We start from the raw sequence: 20,747 nt of genomic DNA, 5'->3' as shown, positions 1-20,747 counted from the left end.
AGTGGAATAGCGAACATACAGACCTATCCCAACATATTTCTCTGGGCGATCAGACGAGGGACTCCCTCTCTTGGTGGATCCGTCCGGAACAACTGTCCCAAAGGAACATCCTTCCTGAGAACGTCCTGGGAGATTGTGAGCAGGGACGTGAGTCTGGGAGGATGGGGAGCTTTTTGGCGTGCCAGAATGGCACAAGGAAAATGGCCTCGAGAGGAGCTTTGAGCAAACTACAATGCTCTGAAGGTGTGGCCTCTTCTGGGATCATTCAACTTCATCAGATTCTAGACAGACAAGATTACCTTGGTGGCTTACATCAACCATAAGGGGGGAAAAGAAGCTCCCTAGCGATGAGGGAGTTTTCTCAGATATTGGAATGGGCAGAGTCCCACAGCTGCTCGCTCTCAGTAATTCATATTCCGGGTGTGGACAACTGGGAAGCAGATTTTTCTCAGCAGGCAATCCTTACATCCGGGGGAATGGTCTCTTCACCCCAAGGTGTTTGTGGAGATTTGTCGCAGATGGGGGACGCAGGAGATAGATCTCATGGTGTCCAGACTCAATTGCAAGCTACCCAGATATGGGTCGTGGTCCAGGGATCCCCAGGCAGAGCTGATAGATGCCTTAGCGGTGCCTTGGGTGTTCAACCTAACTTAAATGTTTCCACCTTTGCCACTGCTACCTCGTGTAGTGGCCCACATCAAGTAGGAGCAAGCTTCGGCTATTCTGATTGCTCCGTCATGGCCGTGGAGGACGTCGTTTGCAGATCTGGTGGGGATGTCATCTTCTCCTCCATGGAGGTTACCCTATCGCAGGAATCTGTTGGTACAGGGTCCATTTCAACATCAAAATCTAGATTCTCTGAGGCTGACTGCATAAAGATTGAACGCTTAGTCTTGGCCAAGAGAGGGTTTTCTGAGAGAGTGATTGATACTCTCGTTCAGGCCAGGAAGCCGGTCACTCATCGCATCTATCATAAGGTGTAGAGGACTTATTTGTCCTGCTGTGAGAAGAATGGATATCCTTGGCACAAGATTAAGGTATCCCGGATTCTGTCTTTTCTCCAGGATGGGTTGGAGAAGGGGCTTGCCGCAAGTTCCTTAAAGGGACAAATTTCTGCATTATCTGTTTTGTTGCACAAGAGGCTCGCTGAGCTTCCTGATATTCAGTCTTTTGTTCAGGCTCTGTCTAGAATCATTTGTAGTACAGAGAAACAAACTGGTAGTGCTCGAAGGACCAATCTCACCCCACCAAAACGAACCTGAACGCCAAACTATTCAGCCACCTTCACGCTGACTTACTCACGCAGACCATGCGAGTGACGTCATCCACCGGTGCCAGATTCAATGGTTCTCCATCCAATGCCTCCACACAAAAACACATCAACAACAAGAATAAGGCACCCGGTCTCCAGACATCCAATCTCCCAACGGCAGCGCAACAATCCAGGAAAGATAATCCAAGGTAGGCAATCCACACAAAGTGAAACTGATTGTCTAGACTACCAATAATCTTCCATAGCGACCCTCCACAGCCTCCTATGCGCTGGCTCTCCTGGGTGCCAGCTCATATTACCAGGATCCAATATTAATGTGCAGTTTTTGGTAGCCAGCTCCTTGTCTTTACTAAGGGACAACAGTACACAGCCCTTTAGTGCCCACGATCAATAAACACAACCACATACGTCTTCCAAGACATGAAACTCGTTGACGAGTTTCGCTGCCTGCTTTCTTCACTCGAGTCCATGTCAGAAGCGATGCTACTATCTGTCACACTTGAAGGGCCGTGTTTCTGTTCCACGGCGTATATTCTGGTAAGATTGTTTCATTTTACTTCAATGATAATGTAATGTAAACAAAGAAGTCAGGGTCTCAGTGGGACTCCTTTATCTTTATGGAATCAAGGGTTAATATTTCCTGAGGGGGGTTATTGAACAGGGGGGACTTTAATCATGTTTGTTATGTAATTTTGTCCGCTAATGTGTAGTAAAACTTGGGCTTGTGGCTATTTCGGAACATAATGGCCTTTTTGTCAGGCTGCGCGGCCCTGGTGGCCTTGGCACGCTTTTCTTTGGCCTGCACGGTGCACCTTGTCAGGCGGGTTCACGTTCTGTTCTCCATTTCTGTATTCATGACTGCGTGTCGATGAGGAGAGTCTGTTTACTGGGTCACAGGAGGTGGTGAGTGCCCCAGCCATTGGGGGTGAAATCCATAATTTCTATCACCAAGTAATGGAGGATTATGAATTTTTGGAGACGGATGTCTCTGATTCAGATTCTACTTCTTGCGAAGAGTATGAAATGGCCCGGGTAATCCATGCCCATCAGTTATGTTCCGAATGCCGCTTTAGAGTGCTCTCTTTTCCTGCAACAGGGAAATTAGAGTCCGCCGAGCCATCCGCCCCTGGGGATCCCATATCCCGTGAGGCGCGTGCCCTAGAACCTTCTTTAGCTACGCAAGCAGGTGTCCCTAATGCCGTTATTCCTTCTCCAGAAGGCGTCTTGTTTCCTCCAGAGGTTACGGCACAGTTCCTCTTGGCCATATCTATGGCGTTGGTGCATTTACATCTTCCAGGGGAGGTGTTGCTGAGATACTGTCTCTGTTCTGTTAACCAGGGCTCGCCAGGCGTGGGATCGCCTGGGTCGGATTGCCATCTGGGGAAATGGTTTCCTCTGAAGCTTCAGGGGCCCAACCCTCGGGTCGGGTCGTCAGTTGCCCTGGCGGAGGTAAGTCTTGCTTTTCATTATAGACTGGCGCGCCTTCGTGTCCTGCTGCGCCATGTTTTGGCGGTGCTGGAGGATCCCAGTCCTAATAGGTTGAGGGATCCTCAGTCTTCTGTTCCAGGCAGCAAGCTGGGTTAGACGTGTGGGGATGAAGTTAATCTCCTTGTCGTCTCCAATTTACCTTTCCTTTTTTTGGGTATCTTATTCCAGTTCTGAGCTTCGGAAGAATGGGGTTTCTGATTGGCTGGTCCTGTTAGTGTGTCCCTTCTTCTTGGACGTTCACCTGCGGGTGCTGCCCTCTTTTTCTTTGATCCGGTTAGGATGTATTTTATTTATTTTTAAGAAAGCTCATGTCTGTTATAAATTTTTCCTTCTTCATTTTCTTCTGGAATTTGATACTTGCGATTTTGTGGTTGCATTGAGCGCTTCTGCTGAAGTTATATGGAAAGTTAGGACATTGTTATGTCTACCGTTTGTTTAATTTGTCTATCCCTTCTAGGGTTGCCACTTTCTGTGGCCTTGGACAGTTCTTGAGTGCCCTATGTATCAGGCTGGTGCTGGTTGGGTACTAGTTTTCTGTTCCTTGGGGTCTATATCAGACACGTGGTGCCCGTTATACCTGACTGGTCCGGTTAGGTTGTCGAGTGGCTCTCTCTTGTTTTGAGTTTCCTTTTCTTGTTTTTCGTTACAAGTTATAGGTGGCCTTTTCGTTACTAGACGTCAGGCTGGTCCTCGCTTATTATTCTGGAGGCATCAGAGGGAATTGTGCTCAGTCCTAATTGCCCTATCCATGCTTAGCTGGCGGTGTTTCCGAGGTTCGGATCCTGCTAAGGTATACTCTGTAGGCTCCTGGGTTTTTTTGGTTCAGGTGCTAGAGTTTTTTTCTCCTTACCATAGTGGGTCGGAGGTGAAGAGGATTCCATGGAAATCCCTGGTGCCAGGTTCTGGTGGCATTTTCTCGTCTCCTCCTTTGAGATTGGACCCTGTTTCCTTGATGACGGTACCTCTTCCTTCGGGTTGAGGCTGATTGGGCCTTTTGTCCCCTTTCCTTGGGGCTGGCCTTCTGGTCATCGGTTTCAGGCCCAATCAGGAAGTTAGGGCCTTTTTTTTTTTCTACCTACGGGATCTCGTCTGCTCCCATATTTTCGGAGCTCTGCAGATTGTTTGCCCCTTCCTAAGAGTTTTGAGTTCATCCGCCAGGGGTTAGAATGCTTGTTCATTCGTAAATACTCGAGCTGTAGATGCTTCCGGGAAGTTGATCCTGAGAGGATCTTGGAGACTATTGTTATCTTCTCAATCCAGATTTCTAGGTTTGAGCCCTTTTCTCTTGTACGTTTACCTTAGTCTTTGGACTTTGTGGGTGTTGTCCCTAGAACCTTTAGGGGTCAACCAGAGTAGCTGTGGGGCTTTGTCATTGCCTAGCACCCCTTAGGTTGGGAGTTTGAATCCCGCTGTGGTCTTAAAGCAATCTGTGTCTGGGACACTTACGTGAGAGTTCAGTGTCTACGGTGCCTTGGATATGACTGTGTTTGCATTGCCTGTGATGCAAGGTCTGCTTCGTATGGGGTAAACCGGTGGTTCCTCAGGGGTTCTTTGTTTAAAGCTGGCTCCGGGTTCCGGATGTCTGGGCGTTTTTGTTCCTTGTCTTTGACAAGGTTCCGGGACATCTTCTGTTCCTTCGGGCGGATTTTTATCTCTCTTATCAGAGAATTGGACATTCTGCTGGGCCGTCCGTAGTGGCCGGATGGTTCTTTCGGTACTTGACCTTTTGGTCCACCTACAGCTTCAAACTCCATACCTCTGTGCGGGTGAGCTGTTCTGTTTTTGTTTCCCCTCCCTTTGGGGTGGACTTGGCATTCCACAGTATCCGCCTGGTGCCCGGAGGTCCTTTTTCTTCCTCTGTTCAGCGGGGTTGTCCCCTCTGCCTTGCATGCAGGATGTCAAGGAAGGGCTGGATTCTTGTGACATGCCATTATTGTAGTTTCAGTAGAGGGTCTCCTTTTGGGAGTGTCCTTAGTCATCAGGAAGGGAGTTGCAACTGAGTTCTGGAACCCGAGCTCTTTTTTGGGGGGATGGATCTCCTCCCTTTTCCTTCCTGAAGGTCTTGGTGATTCTGGGAATTTTTTAATTCCTTTGTCTTTTCTGACATTACCAGTCACTTTGGTGCCGGGTCCATTGCCGGGAGTGAGGGTCAGGGATCTGTCTAATCTGTTGATCTTTGACCGTGTCTCATAGATAGAGCTTGTGAGCCTTCCTTAGGTGGGAGGTTTTACGGTGGATCCCTCCTCAGCAGGTAGTTTTTCTCTGCTGATTCTGGGTACTATCCTTCTTTTCCTGCTTTTCTTGGGAAAGTTTTTTTCTGCACTTCTTTTTCTTTCTGAAGATGGTCCTGTGCAGTTTACTAGCTTGGTTAGATAGGATGGGCGACTTGTGTTTGCTTATCCCACCTTTGCAGCTGGAAGCCTATGGTTTTCAAAGGAGCATATTCAGATTTTCTGATGCTGTTTTTTCCACGGCTCCAGGGGACAATTTGTCTGTCGGTTGCTCTGTCCTGGGTGCGAGTTAGCACTCTTTGTAGGGGAGGGGTTCTTCCTTTCTCCCTTAGTTTTTTAGGGCTTTACTTGGTCCCTTGAAATCCATGCAGATATGGGTCTGGGATTTTCCTCCCTTGCTCTGGTAGGGCGGTAGGGTCTTTCGTCGAATTTGCCCTATTTTCATCCTTGGTTACTCTTTTGGAGTTACCCTTGTTTTTTTTTATTTATTGCCCTTTTGTTTTTCTGGCCCTTCCTTCTGGTCGGGAAGAAGAAAAACTTAAATTATGCTTACCTGATAAATTTCTTTTCTTCAGACGGGGAGAGTCCACAGCTCCCCGCCCACGAGTTATATGGGGCGGCTGTAATTTTTGTTTTGTTCTTCTGGCACCTTTTTTTACCCTGATATTTCTCCTACTGTTCCTCTTTCCCTCGGCAGAATGGGAAATCAGGGAAGCATAAATTTTGTTTTTAATATGGCGATGAAATTCTAATACTCCACTTTTTTGTAAGCTAACAGTTCTCCAATCGGCATTCTATCCATATGACACTCACACAATTTTTTTGTGGCTAGAGCACCGATTGCAGAACAGTTCAGACCTTAAGCTCACTAAAAAAAATACTTTTGAAGTGGGCTGTCAGAGTGCGGGGTATTAGAGCAAATTATAGCATATCTTTATTAGAATTGATAAATTAAAGTCCATCTAAAACATTGTTTCCATACATCACTTCAATGCACAGTTCATATTTATCTAATCCTATTACAAATAATATAATGTTATGTTACCAAACAACAAGAAACACAATATTTCAAGTTTTTGAGATACTCAAATCATTAATTCTCTTTTTATTACCATTAGCAACAAATAAAAAGTATTAAAACTGCTTAAAAAAAACTCCTCTCTTCCCTTCTCTTTTTCTTTTTTTCTAGTCAAATATGCAGACCTCCTAACTGGGAGGGACATTCCCTAATTCTGAGCCAAGCCCCACTGTCCCTCTGAGACAACCATATTCCCCTAGCTCATGCCCACAAACCACCAGACATGCCCACCCACTACTCACCCTCAACCCCACTCCTCCCAACAAGGTCCTGCACACAAAACAGCAACGGACCACCTCAAACTCCTTAGTTCCTAATATCTATCCTCAAATATTGATAAGTATGGATATGTCCCCCTCTATCCAGCTCGTACATCAGCACATAAAAAAAGGAATCATAACTGTCCACCAGAGGACAGTATTTTGACATATAGAACCCAATTTATCAAGCAATTAAAATTAATTGCATGCTATATTTAAAAATAAAAGTTAAATACTTTTTAAATGTTATGTTTTTTCAGGGCTTCATTAGAATGTTTAGTGTTGGATACTTGATCCAGTGCTGCCTTCGTATCCCGTCTACATTTAGACATCTGTTTACAAAACCATCCCGGTTATTGTCACTGTTTTATAACAAGGAAAACTTTCAGCTGGGCGCTTTTCTGGGATCATTTGTCAGTATTTACAAGGTAGGTATTTTGTGACAAATTATCAGTATGTCTTTGTATCATTCTGACATTTCAAATGAAGTTAAAGGGATAGTGTACACTAATTTTCATATAACTGCATCTAATAGACACTACTATAAAGAAGAATATGCACGGATACTGATCTAAAAACCTTTTAAAAAATGACTTAGAAGCTCTCAGTTTAGTACTGGTGATGAGGGTGGCCTTGGACACCCAGTGAAAGGGGCTGGAAAAGCTTGGTTAGGAGTCTGAAAAACAGCACAACATTATTAAAGGGCCATAATACCCAAATGTTTAAACACTTGAAAGTGATGCAGTATAGCTGTAAAAAGCTGATTAGAAAATATCACCTGAACATCTCTATGTAAAAAAGAAAGATATTTTACCTCAAAAGTTCCTCAGTAGCCACCTCCCATTGTAAAGGATTTCTAAGCAGCATATTAGTATGTCTGTCCCGGGACAACTGAAAGGATGAGCTTCGTGCACTCTCATATTATTTCACCAATCAGGTAAAGGAAGCTTACTATGAAATCTCATGAGAGTTAAGTCAAATCTCATGAGATCACAGTAAGAGTTCATGACCTCAGCACTGCTGATGCTGATTGGCTGCTGTTCATTTCTTAATTTTTTTAATTTTTTTACCTGCAGCTGGGAGCAGTTGAGTATAACTTTTTACACAGAACTTACTCTGCTAAGCTGAGGAACTTGTGAGGTAAAATATCTTCCTTTTTTACATAGAGATGCTCAGGTGATATTTTCCTGTAAGCTTTTTACAGCTATACTGCATCAATTTCAAGTGATTTAGCATATGAGTATTATGTCCCTTTAATAAGCAAAACTATAAATGCTCCCAGTTAGGCTATATAAATGGGTCATCTACAAAACATTTATGCAAAAAAAAAAAAAAATAGTGTACAATGTCTCTTTAAAACTACTATTTCAAAACTAAATGTTTTTTTAAGAAGAAAGCAAAGCTGAATGTAAATGTGTTTACTGCACAGCCTGTTATCATTTAATAAAAATAAAGTTGTAACGTTTTAACTAGCTGTGGTTGCACAGTGCCATATTGATTATGTTAAATCCTGTTTCACTTGAGCCACACTGAGCTGAACATACCATATGATTTGTACAGTAGATAAGAACAAGAAATATAATAGATGGAGAGAGACAAAGTTTGAGGTTGAAAGCACAGGCAAATAAAGAATTTAACACAGCACTGTAATAGAAGAGAGAACACAAGGAGCTGAGCAAGAACAGAGTTAGAGGTGAGAGAGAGGGATGCTTAGTCTATAAACAAGTGGTTTTTTTTTAATCTATTCATCTACCTTGAAAAACACAGAACAGAGCAATAATGTAAAACTGAAGAACACTCAATTGTATATGAAAAGGGTTGCGTGTTTATGTTAGGAAGTGAACAAATATACATTAATGTTATTACTAAAGACAGTGGCCTTACATACTGGAGTGCACTATAACAATGTTGATTTGCTTATGCAGGGCACTAGCTGCTTCCTGCGCTGGGTACGTAACTTGGACGATGAACTCCATGCACTCATAGCTGGTAAGTAGATGAAAGGGAATTTTCTGTAATCTGCGGTAATACAAACCATTTTTGCAAACCTTTTCCTGCAGTTAGTTGAGTACTCTTATTCATTTATAAGTGGTCCAATTTGATTTCTGTATTTACCTTAAATGGGTAATGCTCAGGCCGGCAGGTAATAAGAGTTTGTTGTATTCAAATGTGCTGCAGGAACACCCTTTCAAATGGACTGGGTTCTCTCTCCCACTCCCCACCTGGGAGGCTGATTTTGGCTGCAGTCTCTTATTTACATAGCTTTTCTTTAGTCAATACTGACAAAATAAAGGTAAAGGAGGAATTTAAACACAACTTAATATACTCCAGCTGGTAAAATGGTTCATTGAGAACACATTAAAGGGAAGAGATATATTACAATACAATCAATTTAACCAATAGAAACATGACCTTAATATTTTGTGAAACGTTTAAGATTTCTGGTGGTTTAAGCAATTATGATGCACACAAATATTTATTTTCTTCTCATACATTTGTCGTGACAAAGTGTTCAGTTGCTAGTTGAGCATAATTCCTTGTACCGTCTTAAAATTAGTAGACTCTCACATAAATCTTCAGAGTGTCTATCTGTCTGCTTAAGTTGTATGTTCTTAGTTTCAGTAAGATAGTGCAGGACACAGCTATGCTGTAGCAGAAAAGTTGATTATATTGCCCAGTTAAGAAAGAACTTTGACAAGTCTCAGTACAGCATGCTCACTACTGCTACCATCCAACCTCTGTTAGGGCTACCTACAGCCATTGGTGTTTTTTCATGCAGGCCTCCCAAGTTCCCAGGATATTGTAAGCCTCCCAAATGCAAAAACATTCCCGGGGGAGAGTGTCCAGGATATAGAAGGCCTCCCATGTTCATGAGCATTCCCTGGGAAGAATGCCGAGGATATAGTAAACCAATCAAGTGCACGGCCATTCCCTGGGAAAGTATCCTAGGATATAGCAGGCCTCCCAAGTGCAAGAACATTCCATGTGGAGGGTGCACATGATATAGCAGGCCTCCCAAGTTTCAAGATCATTCATTGGGGAGAGTGTACAGGATATAGCAGACCTCACAATTCAAGAACATTCCCTACGAAGAGTTCAGAGGACATAGCAGGCCTCCCAAGAACAAAAACATTTCCTGGGGAGAATGCTCATGATATAGCAGGCCTCCCAAGTGCAAGAACATTCACTGAGAAGTGTCCAGTATGTAGCAGGCCTCCCAAGTGCAAAAAAAAAAAAATACTGGGAGAGTGTCTAGGATGCAGCAGGCTTCCCAAGTGCAAAAACATTCCATGTAGAGAGTAGCCAGGCAATGTCCTTGAATTGGAGGCCTGCTCTATCCTGGGCAGAGTGTACATTATATAGCAGGCCTCCCAAGTGCAAAAATATTTACTGGAAAGAGTGTCCAGGATGTAGCAGGCTTTCCAAGTAAAAAAAAACAATCCATGTAGAGAGTGCTCAGGATATAGCAGGCCTCCCAATTCAAGAATATTCTCTGGATAGAGTGTACATGATACAGCAGGCCTCCAAAGTGCAAAAATATTTGCTAAGTAGAGTGTCCAGGATATAGTAGGCCTCCCAAGTGCTGGTTTGGGTGTGCAGGATATAGCAGGTTTCCCGGAGAACATTTCCTGGGTAAAGTGCCCATGATTTAAGAGGCCTCCCAAATTCAAGAACATTCACTGGAAAGAGTGCCCATGATATAGCAGGCCTCCAAGTGCAAGAACATTCCCAGGGGAGAGTGCCCAGGATATAGCAGGACTCCCAAATACAAGAACATTCCCTGTAGAGGGTTATCAGGATATAGCAAGCCTCCCAAGTACAAGAACCTTCCCTGTAGTGGGTTCTCATGATATAGCAAGCCTACCAAGTATAAGAACATTCCCTGTAGAGGGTTCTCAGGATATAGCAAGCCTTCCAAGTACAAGAACATTCCCTGTAGAGGGTTCTCAGGATATAGCAAGCCTTCCAAGTACAAGAACATTCCCTGTTGAGGGTTCTCAGCATATAGCAGGCTTTCTAAGTGGAAGAACATTCACTGTAGAAGGTGCCCACGATATAGCAGGCCTCCAAAGTGCAAGGACATTCCCTGTAGAGCATGCTCAGGATTTATATCTTTATGCTCTAAGCTACAGAATATGAAGGACAATTCTGTGTGTGCACTTTCTGTGCACGTAAGTCTCTTTCTTCCAAATAGTTCCTGACTAGACTATAAATAAAACCCATCTGCTTCAGGAATGGGAGATGCTTATAGAAGATAAGACTGAAGACCACTCCAAGTAAAAAAAAGACATATAAATCCATTTGCTACCTAAGTAACTGATATACAGTGTGTAAGGGGTTGTATTGCATAAAACAATTTTTGGAAATAGAGCCTAATAACTATTTTGATTATTATAGATGTTAGTTATAATAAATGTTTATTTTATTTTTGCAATATTTTCAGGTTTTTTGGCAGGCATTTCTATGATGTTTTACAAAAGTACCACAATATCCATGTATCTTTCATCCAAACTTGTCGAGGTAAGTGGCCTTAGAGTACACATGCGCTCATAGTGAATACTTCCTGACATGGAAATTGTTCCTGAGGTAAAATTTGTAACAACACAATAATGTTCTTACCGTACCCTAGTTTTCCAAATGTCCTACTATATACTATCAGAAAAAATGCAATATTGCAATATTTTTTATTTGAAAGTGTGTTGTGTTTTAAATCATAAAATCACTGTTAATGAGAAAAACTTTATTATACTCAAATTATTTTAAATGGACATTTTTTTTATGTTTGCATCATAAATAAATCAATGCATCCCAAAAGCTCCAATTAGAGAAAAATATTCATGAGCTACAGCACTTTTGAAGCAATTATTGTACAGCGTTTACACCTCTCTCTGGATATGAGTAGAAAAACTACAATTTTCAGCTTTAAATTACAGCAACGTGTTCCACTATGCACAATTAACCCATTAACTGCAGAGATATTTCACATCCCTGTACTGTTTTGTAGCTTTTAGATGCTGCCCACATTTTAGCACTACGGGAAGTAATTTTTAGTAAGAAACCCAAACTATTGTTTTGGGTTTTTTTCAGCAGGCCCAATAGTTTCAAACTATACAATTATTTTATGTATATATTGACAGGTGAAAAATCTACAACAAAAGGTGTGAAAAAACATCCACATTTTTATTAAATTGTAATAAGCATGGTTGTAAATATAAGCGTGAGTTGTTTTGTCTCTAAACTCTATAGTCAAAAGAAGAAGGGTTTATTCTCATATTATAAGGGCCTTTTGGTATATAACTTTCATCAGGACAAAGGGGCTCCCATGAGCCTCTACTCAAATAAATGCACATTTATTTATGCCAACCTATATAGGGGCTTTATTTTAAAGAAGGGCTTCTCAGTTTTTCTTTGGGGTCTCTAGCCCTTTTTGGAGAGCTGTTACATGTGCCTACAGAATAAAAATGTAAGTTTTTTCATCTGAATTTTGTAATAAAGTGGATAAACTTTATATCCCCAAGCCACGCACTTTCTGAGCAGGCGATTTCTAGGCCTTAAAGGGAACCCAATTTTTTTCTTTTGTGATTCAGATAGAGCATGATATTTTAAGCAACTTTCCAATTTATTCCTATTATAACATTTTCTTCATTCTCTTTGTATCTTTATTTGAAATGCAAGAATGTAAGTTTAGATGCCAGCCTATTTTTGGTGAACAACCTGGGTTGTTCTTGCTGATTGGTGGATGAATTCATCCACCAATAAAAAAGTGCTATCCAGAGTTCTGAACCAAAAAAAAAAGCTTAGATGCCTTCTTTTTCAAATAAAGATAGCAAGAGAACAAAGAAAAATTTACAATATTAGTAAATTAGGACGTTGCTTAAAATTGCATGCTCTATCTGAATCATTAAAGAAAAAAATTGGCTTCAGTGTCCCTTTAACGGGACAGTAGAGTCATAATTAGACATCCATGATTCAAATAGAACATACAATTTTAAACAACTTTCCAATTTACTTATATTATTTAATTTGCATCCTTCTCTTGTTATACTTTGCTGAAAGGTTTATCTAGAAAAGCTCAGGAGTTGCAAAGAACCTAGGTTCTAGCTGCTGATTGGTGGCTGCATATATATACTGATTGTCAGTGGCTCACCCATGTGTTCAGTTAGAAACCAGTAGTGCATTGTTGCTCCTTCAACAAATTATATGAAAAGAAAGAAGCAAATTTGATAATAGAAGTAAATTGGAAAGTTGTTTAAAATTGTATGTTCTATCTAAATCATGAAATACATTTTTTGGGCTTCATGTCCCTTTAAGGGGGCTGAGATCGCGTTGCAATGCCATACCGCTCAGACCACCTCATAAAGGCCTCAGGTGGGGGACGCAATCATCCCTGAAAGCTGCCCCTGCTGGATAATCTGATTTTAAGGGTTAAACAGTTTCTGGGAATTCAGCTTTGAACCTAATGACCCTTTAAATTTTTTAAAAATCTAAACTGATCCAGCCCTCGTGGTGTAAGTGTTGTAAACATTTACCATTATAGAAGAGTTTAAAACCTTTTCTTTTTTTATTGTATTTATTTTAGACAATGTACTTCAAAGGCATTGAAGCAGGAAAATTTCCGTATTTTCCACATGCAGATAGTATCATCTATGCAGTCTCTACAGCAATCTGTTTCCACGCAGTAAGTACCATCCAATCAAATGTTCTTCTTTATGTTTTTATTTGCACAGAACTTATGTATAGTCATATATTTTATGGTAGGTTAATGCTGGCCAAATTACTATGAACCATTTTATTACGTGGTGCCCATTGTTTCAGACTATTACTGATTGCTTTAACTCATACAAGGGGAGGGCTTGCATTTGGAGCAGAAGAGGACAACTTAGCTGGTCATGCTATACGGAAATATTTAGACTGTATTGGGCAACTGGGTCACAAATTTATATAATGTTAGACTGAAAGCTGCATGTCATCTTCTGGTATGTACAGCTAGCTATGAATTGCGTTCCTATTAATTAAACCATGTTTTATATTGCGGTATAACAGTATTATGAAATTGCATACTTTATCATTACATACTTGGTCATTTTATGCAGTTGGTAAACATGTTTTAATTTTTGTTTTCATGCAGAGAGATGGTTATTTATAGTTTGTAGTTGTGATTGCAAAATCAATTTTGGAGAAGGCATTAAATAATTTTTGGAAGCTCAAGATTAGATTTGATACTTGTGATACATTTTCCTTTAAACTCCTACCGGAGGTAATTTGGATTCTTGTGTGTCTTTATCTTTTTTATAAACAAACAGGCTGTTTTGGAAGTCCAGAATTTAAGACCATCTTATTGGAAATTCCTTCAAAGACTGACAAAGGGCAGGTAAGAAATGTATTGTTGACAACAAATTTGCTTTTTTTCCCCTTTTTTTTCTTCCTTTTTCCCCCCCAAGTATAGATATTTCTAATATTTGTAATGTTTTTAAGTTTTATAGAGGAGTGATCACCATTAGGTAATCTCAAGCAGTTTTAGAACTGCCCCAGTTACTAACCCTTATTTGGTATCCCATAGTGGATGGTCCCCTGATATCAGATATCTAGTGGAACAAGGGAGGATGTACAGATGAAAATTTACTCACACCAGAAACCCTGGCCCCATTTCAGTGTGATGCCATAGAGCCTCCAATCAATTAGATCACTGTTATTGACAGAAAGTGATCTAAAATCTTCAATACCTGCCCCTATTTGTGTGTTAAATATATTTCTGATGGTTTACAGTGCAGAATAGAAAATAACCACTGTTTAACAATTTATTTATAAATATTATAAATACTGAAAATGCCTGTGCAGCCTCATGAATGCCTAAAAAAGTTCTGTTGCCTTAAATTCATGCAGTATGAATAAAGGATGTTCATCTTTAGATTACTTTGGGTTATGTTCTGGCCTCCATCTCTTGTGAAGTGAAAGACTTACTATGGGTAGTCTTTTTAGCCCTGGATCTTTAGGAGGTTTAGGGACCTTGGGGCCTATGTATCAAAGGTCTTGCGGACCTGATCCGACAGTGCGGATCAGGTCCACAAGACTTCGCTGAATGCGGAGAGCAATACGCTCTCCGTATTCAGAATTGCACCAGCAGCTCACAAGAGCTGCTGGTGTAACGCCACCCCATGCAGACTCGCGGCCAATGGGCCGCCAGCAGGGAGGTGTCAATCAACCTGATCGTACTCGATCAGGTTAAATTATGGCGATTCCTGTCCGCCTGCTCAGAGCAGGCGGACAGGGTTATGGAGCAGCGGTCTTTAGACCGCTGCTTCATAACTGCTGTTTCTGGCGAGTCTTTAAACACGGGCCCACAAGCTCCATATCTTTTTGGCCCAGTGGAGATAAGTTTTTTCTCCATCTTCAATAGTCTCTCATCTTATTTTTTTGATGAAAGGCCTAGATTACTAGTGGAGTGCAAAAATATTAGAACTATTGTGCACTAACACCACTCAAGGTAAAGTTTACAGTAAAATGTTATCCCTCGAGCAAAAGCCTAGAGCTCGCTAACATCTGGATATTGAATAATTTAGGTATGCTAGATAGACTTCTGTGGGGGGGGGGGCTGAAAAGCTTATTTAGGCTATTGTAAAGCCCAAGGTGCGCTAAGCTTTTCTATTGAACCCCCCCAAAAAAAAAACTATATGTTACATTTAATATGTATAAATATAAGTGAAATACTTATAAATATTTAAATATATTATAAATGTGTTTTGTTATGTATATTTTATGTATATTTTACACTTTACTTAAGGTTTTCAAGCAAGCTAAATTGACTGCCACTAATATTTATTGTACTCTAGTGCAACACATAACTCACCACATATGAGCGACAATAGTGCACTATCCATTGAAAGTATAGGGCACGCATAAAATGTTGGCCATGTTAAGATTCTCTGGTAATTGTTTTGTTGTTTTTACCATTCAATTGTAGTACCAGATTGTGTGTGATTTTTAGATAGTGCACCCAGCGCTATCGATTGTATTCCACATGTAATCTAGGCCTCAGTTAGACACTATGAATTAGGTTTTGGCAAGATGTCCCTGATAACATTTTCAGTAGATATTCTCTATGACCTGTTTATGGGTTTTGTATCTATGGCTGCAACTTACATGCCATTGGCCATTCAGGCACATTTACTTCTATGATTTAATTTGATTTGTTCTCTTTATATCCTTTGTTGAAAATTTTACCTATGTAGACTCAGTAACTGCTGGGAGCTAACTGGTGAATGGTAGCTACACACATATATTCCTCTTATCACTGGCTCACCCAATGTTTTCAGCTAGCTCCCAGTAGTATTGCTCCTTCAACAAAGGATAATAAGGGACTCATGATATAAAGCTCTCTGCTCAGAAGAGATTATATAAAATGATCCTCCAGCAATGTGAGATCCATCACAAGATTCTAAAAAGGTAGATTTTGCTCACCTTTTCCAAGGGGCGTTCCCTGCATTTCTGTATGTGAAGGAGAGATAAGTCCAGTGCAATATAGCACTGCATGACTTGAGAGTTCTGTTGCATTTACACTTTGTGAGAGTCCACAATCCATTGCTCCTGGGAATTATACTCCTGGCCTCTAGGAGGCGGCAAAGATCCTGAAGCTCCCAGAGCCCTTAAAACTCCCACGTTACTAGAAACTAGTCTTGTCTTTGTCTTCGCAGGAGGAAGGTGGAGAAGGAAGATGCTCCTGGTGTTTGTGAGAATGGGTCTCAGACCAATTTGAGGCCCAGTTTCCCCTCAGTGAGCTACAGTCTGGACAGAGGGATGTTGTTTGAGTATGAGTAGTGGAACAAGAACACCCTATGGGAGTTAGTCATAGGCCTACCACAGGTGTCGCAGGGACTGGTCCCTAGCCTTATCCTGATGGTTCAACGTTATACTCCATAAAGTATATATATATCGATCTTCTGCTGTCACGTGTACAGCACTGGATTTACTATCTACTTTTTGTCTGCTTATGGTAAGTCCAGTAGTAAAGGTGCCTATCAGGTAAGTGTGAGGGTTTTTGTTGGCATATAGGCTATCAATATGTACTCACTTGTGGGTATATCATAGCCTGGGGGACTATTATACCAGTCATTTCAGGCATGGATTTATAAGTACCTTATTTTCACCCTATGTAGGCCTTAAGGTGCGTTAAGTTTTTAATTTTATTCACACGCATCAATTTTTTCAGGCATTTGTTTGTGCTCTTTTTTTGTGTGTAATGACGTGTAATTTTAAACAATTTTCCAATTTACTTTTATCATCAATTTTGCTTTGTTCTCTTGGTATTCTTAGTTGAAAGCTAAAACTAGGAGGTTCATATGCTAATTTCTGAGCCCTTGAAGGCCGCCTCTTCTCTCAGGGCATTTTGACAGTTTTTCACCACTAGAGGGTGTTAGTTCATGTGTGTCATATAGATAATACTGTACTCAAGCACATGGAGTTCAGGTGATCCAGCTCTGATTGGCTAAAATGGATGTCTGTCAAAAGAACTGAAATAAGGGGCAGTTTGCAGAGGCTTAGATACAAGGTAATCACAGAGGTAAAAAGTGTATTAATATAACTGTGTTGGTTGTGCAAAACTAGGGAATGGGTAATAAAGGGATTATCTATCTTTTTAAACAATAACAATTCTGGTGTAGACTGTCCCTTTAAGTGTATCTTTTGCAAGCTGGTTACTATAATCCAACTGCTCAGCTTTGCCATCATGTATGGATCACTGTATCAGTCTAATGCTGCTCTTGATTCCTATGGTATCTGTCCTCCCTCGGTTTGTACTATACAGGGGAGTTCCTATTTTGATTTGAAGATTGTGCATGCTCTACAATACCTAATATGTTGGCAGCTATGCCCCTTCCAAGTAAGCATAAAAGGATGGTCTCTGACAACCCCTCTACTAGCTTTTCTGATTTAAGTGAATCGAAGTCTGTTAAGTTGAACATTTTAGGTCCTGCTTCTTCTGAATTATCCTCTGAGGGTGAAGTTTTTTTCAGATGATCAACATTCAGTCTCTGATCAAGAAACTAAATTGTCCTCTTTTTGTTTAAACATGAACTCCTGCATTCTATTTAAGAGACGTATTATGTACTTTAGGGGTTCAGGATTTTAAAGTGTTTGAGGATACTTCCTGATTGCTCTAGCTTGGCCTCACAGGACTTGGTTTGCAGATCTGGTGCAGATGTCTTTTTGTCCTTCGTGGCTTCTTTCTTTGCATTACGCCCTTCTGTCGCAAGGTTTGGGTCTTTTTCATCATGATTTTTAATCTCTCTAAACTTGATGGCTTGGAGATTGAACACTTTTTAAAACATAGAGGGTTTTTCTGATTCTTTAATTTTGGTTCAGGCCTGTAAACCTGTAGCAAGGAAGATGTATCACAAGGTTTGGAATGTTTTTGTTTCCTGGTTTGTGGAACATGGGTTCAGTTGGCACTCTGTTAGAATTCCTAGAATTCTTCAATTACTTCAGGATGGTTTGGATAAGGGTTTATCTGTAAGTTCCTTAAAAGGTCAGATTTATGTCTTGTTTCACAAGAAGATTACCGAATATTCAGACTTGTATCCAGGCCTTAGTCATGTTTAAGCCTGTGATTTCTCCTCCATGGAATCTTATTTGGTTTTCAGAGTTTTGCAGGTTCCTCCTTATTGAACCTATGCTTGTTTTGGATATTCAGTTTTTACCCTGAATGTTTTGTTTATTTTGGGTATTTCTTCTGCTAGAATATATTCTGATTTGTCTGCTGTTTGTGGTGAGCATCCTTGTTTTTTTCATCAGGATAAGGCAGTTTTGAGAGCTAAGTTTAACCTTTTCCCTACAGTGAGTTCTTCTGTTAACTTCAATCGTGATATTGTTCTCTCTTTTTGTTCTAATCTAAAGAATTCTAAGGAGAAGCTTCTTCATTATTTGGATGTGGTCAGAGCTTTGAAGTTCTATTTTGCAGGCTACTAAGGATTTTTCAGAATCTTTTAGCTTGTTTGTTTTTCTGGTTCCAGAAAGGGTCAAACGGCTACTGCAGTTTTATTAGCCTCTTGGTTAAAGCTTTTTTACATAACGCTTACTTGGTGGCGGATCAATTTTCTTCTAAATGTGTTACTACCCATTCTACCAGAATGAGGCCTCTGTTGATTTAATATGCAAGTCAGTTTTTTGTTCTTCCTTGAATATTTTTTATATAAAATTTTTTTGTTTTTGCGTATTCTGAAGCAAATTTTGGTAGGTAGGTCCTCCAGGCAGCTGTTTCTGGGTATTTCATATTATTGTATATATATTTTTTCTGTATGAAAAACTAAAAAAACCCATAAAACTAATCATCCAATATATTTGGAATAGTATAAGTCTGGTCTGCCCAGATAACTTGTGGACTCCACATCTTAGCTATTAATTCCCAGGTGTAATGGATAGTGGACTATCAACACCTTTATGAAATAAAATATAATATATGCTTACCTGATAAATTCATTTATTTTATGGTGGTGAGAGTCCATGAGCCCCCACACAAATTTTTTCTATTATGATTGTTTTTTTCTGGCGGCAGTTTGAGTATGCACCTCTCTTTTCCTTGCTCAGGGATTATCAGACCTCTGGTTAATGACAAAAAGTTAACCCAATCACCCCCAAAATAAAGAGGACAGTAGAGTAACATCAACTAACTATATGACCATTTAAAAAAAAAAAAAAAAAACTGCACAAAGCAGTTATAAGGGGTTAAAGTAAGGGCATATGTGGTGTTAGAAAAAAACCACTGCAAAGGGCTTTAACATATATATATGCATGCATAGACATGTCTAAATATGTGTATGTATACAAATCTCTCTCTCTTGATGTGTGTACATATGTATTTAAGTATTCATGTGTTTTACTGTATATTTACTGAACATATTTAAATGGTCATGAAACAAAATTTTTTCTTTCGTATTTCAGATAGAGCATACATTGTTTAAGTAACTTTCCAATTTACTTCTGTTATCAAGTTTGCTTTATTCTCTTGATATCCTTGATTGAAGAAGCAGCAATGCACTACTGGGAGCTACCTGAACACACTGTTAAGCCAATTAAAAGGGTCATATAAATGCAGCCACCAATCAGCAGCTAGCTCCAAGCTCCTGAGCCTACATATTTATGCGTTTCAACAAAGGATACCAAAAGAGTGAAGCAAATTTGATAATAGAAGTAAACTGGTTGCTTGTTTAATTTGTGCACTCTGTCCGAATCATGAAAGAAACATTTTGAGTTTCATGTACTTTTTTGGTTAGTGTGCAAACTTTTACTTTCAACTCGTAATACACACGCTACCTGACGCGTCTGTCTAGTCATTTTTACGCTCGACCGAGAGCACGAAATAGCACTTCACTTGTAATCTACCCTTCAGTGAGTTCAGCCCTCTGAAGTCTCCAATATAATTTCTCTCCAATAGAATCTTTTATCATCAGGCCTTCAGAGAATGAAACAAATTTGAGTATAGAAGTAAATTTGAAAGTTGTTTAAAATTATATGTTCTATCTGAACTATGAAAGACAAAAATATGGCTTTAATTAAAGGGCCATTAAACCCAAATTTTCTCTTTAATGATTCAGATAGATAATACAATTTTAAACAACATTCCAATTTACTTCTATTATATAATTTGCTGCAATCTTTAGATATCCTTTGTTAAAGAAATAGCAATGCACATTGGTGAGCCAATCACATGAGGCATCTATGTGCAACCACCAATCAGAAGCTACTGAGCCTATCTAGATATGCTTTTCAGGAAAGAATATCAAGAGAATTAAGCAAATTAGATAATAGAAGTAAATTAGAAAGTTGTTTAAAATGGTATACTCTATCTGAATCATGAAAGAAAAAATGTAGGTTTAATGTCCCTTTAACGTTCACTTACCCAGAAAACAAAATTTCTTCTGTAAGAGCTTTCAGGATGTTTCTTAGAAACCCAAGTACAAACCCTCAGAGATACCTGGAAGAAAAGCAGTGTTCTTTTTTCTTAATTATATTTTTGCAAGATACACAAGTGTCAACAGTAGTATACAGCATTTAACTTTCATTCTTTTGTATCTTCCTAATTCACAGTCACCTAGATTGCAAGTTTTGCGTTCGTGCTTTAACGCTGAAAAAATGGCCATTTCAGCGTTAAAACAGTAACGTAGCCATTACGCGTTGTGTCGGTATAGCTGTACCGCAAGCATTTTAGCCTGTAACACAACGTCAGTCTAGCACTCAAAAAAATTACGTATTTGCGTGAGGTTTTCATAGCGTTGATATTACAGGTTGTGCGGTGAGTCTAAAAAGCTTGCATTGCAGCCTATACCGACACTATCCGTTCCGCAATCTGAGACCAGTAGTTATGAGTTTTATGCAACAAAACTGTTACACAAAACTAAACTGTTACAAAGTACACTAACACCCAT

At 40.0% G+C, this 20,747-nt stretch overlaps 1 protein-coding gene across 1 annotated transcript in view; it reads left to right on the top strand.

The window, feature by feature from the left end:
- The window catches only part of TMEM135 (transmembrane protein 135), an 898,466-nt gene that overhangs the window by 851,479 nt on the left and 26,240 nt on the right, over positions 1-20,747 (top strand). The window contains exons 10-14 of the mRNA XM_053708634.1: positions 6,591-6,758; positions 8,256-8,319; positions 10,775-10,851; positions 12,911-13,009; positions 13,635-13,702. Of these exons, the coding sequence (XP_053564609.1) occupies positions 6,591-6,758; positions 8,256-8,319; positions 10,775-10,851; positions 12,911-13,009; positions 13,635-13,702 (476 nt within the window). The remainder of the gene's footprint in view (positions 1-6,590; positions 6,759-8,255; positions 8,320-10,774; positions 10,852-12,910; positions 13,010-13,634; positions 13,703-20,747) is intronic.

This window comes from Bombina bombina, chromosome 3 (genome assembly GCF_027579735.1).
Source record: "Bombina bombina isolate aBomBom1 chromosome 3, aBomBom1.pri, whole genome shotgun sequence".
Taxonomy (NCBI): Eukaryota; Metazoa; Chordata; class Amphibia; order Anura; family Bombinatoridae; genus Bombina; species Bombina bombina.
Note: the sequence above shows the minus strand (reverse complement) of the source record. Positions and strands in the feature narration are given on the sequence as shown.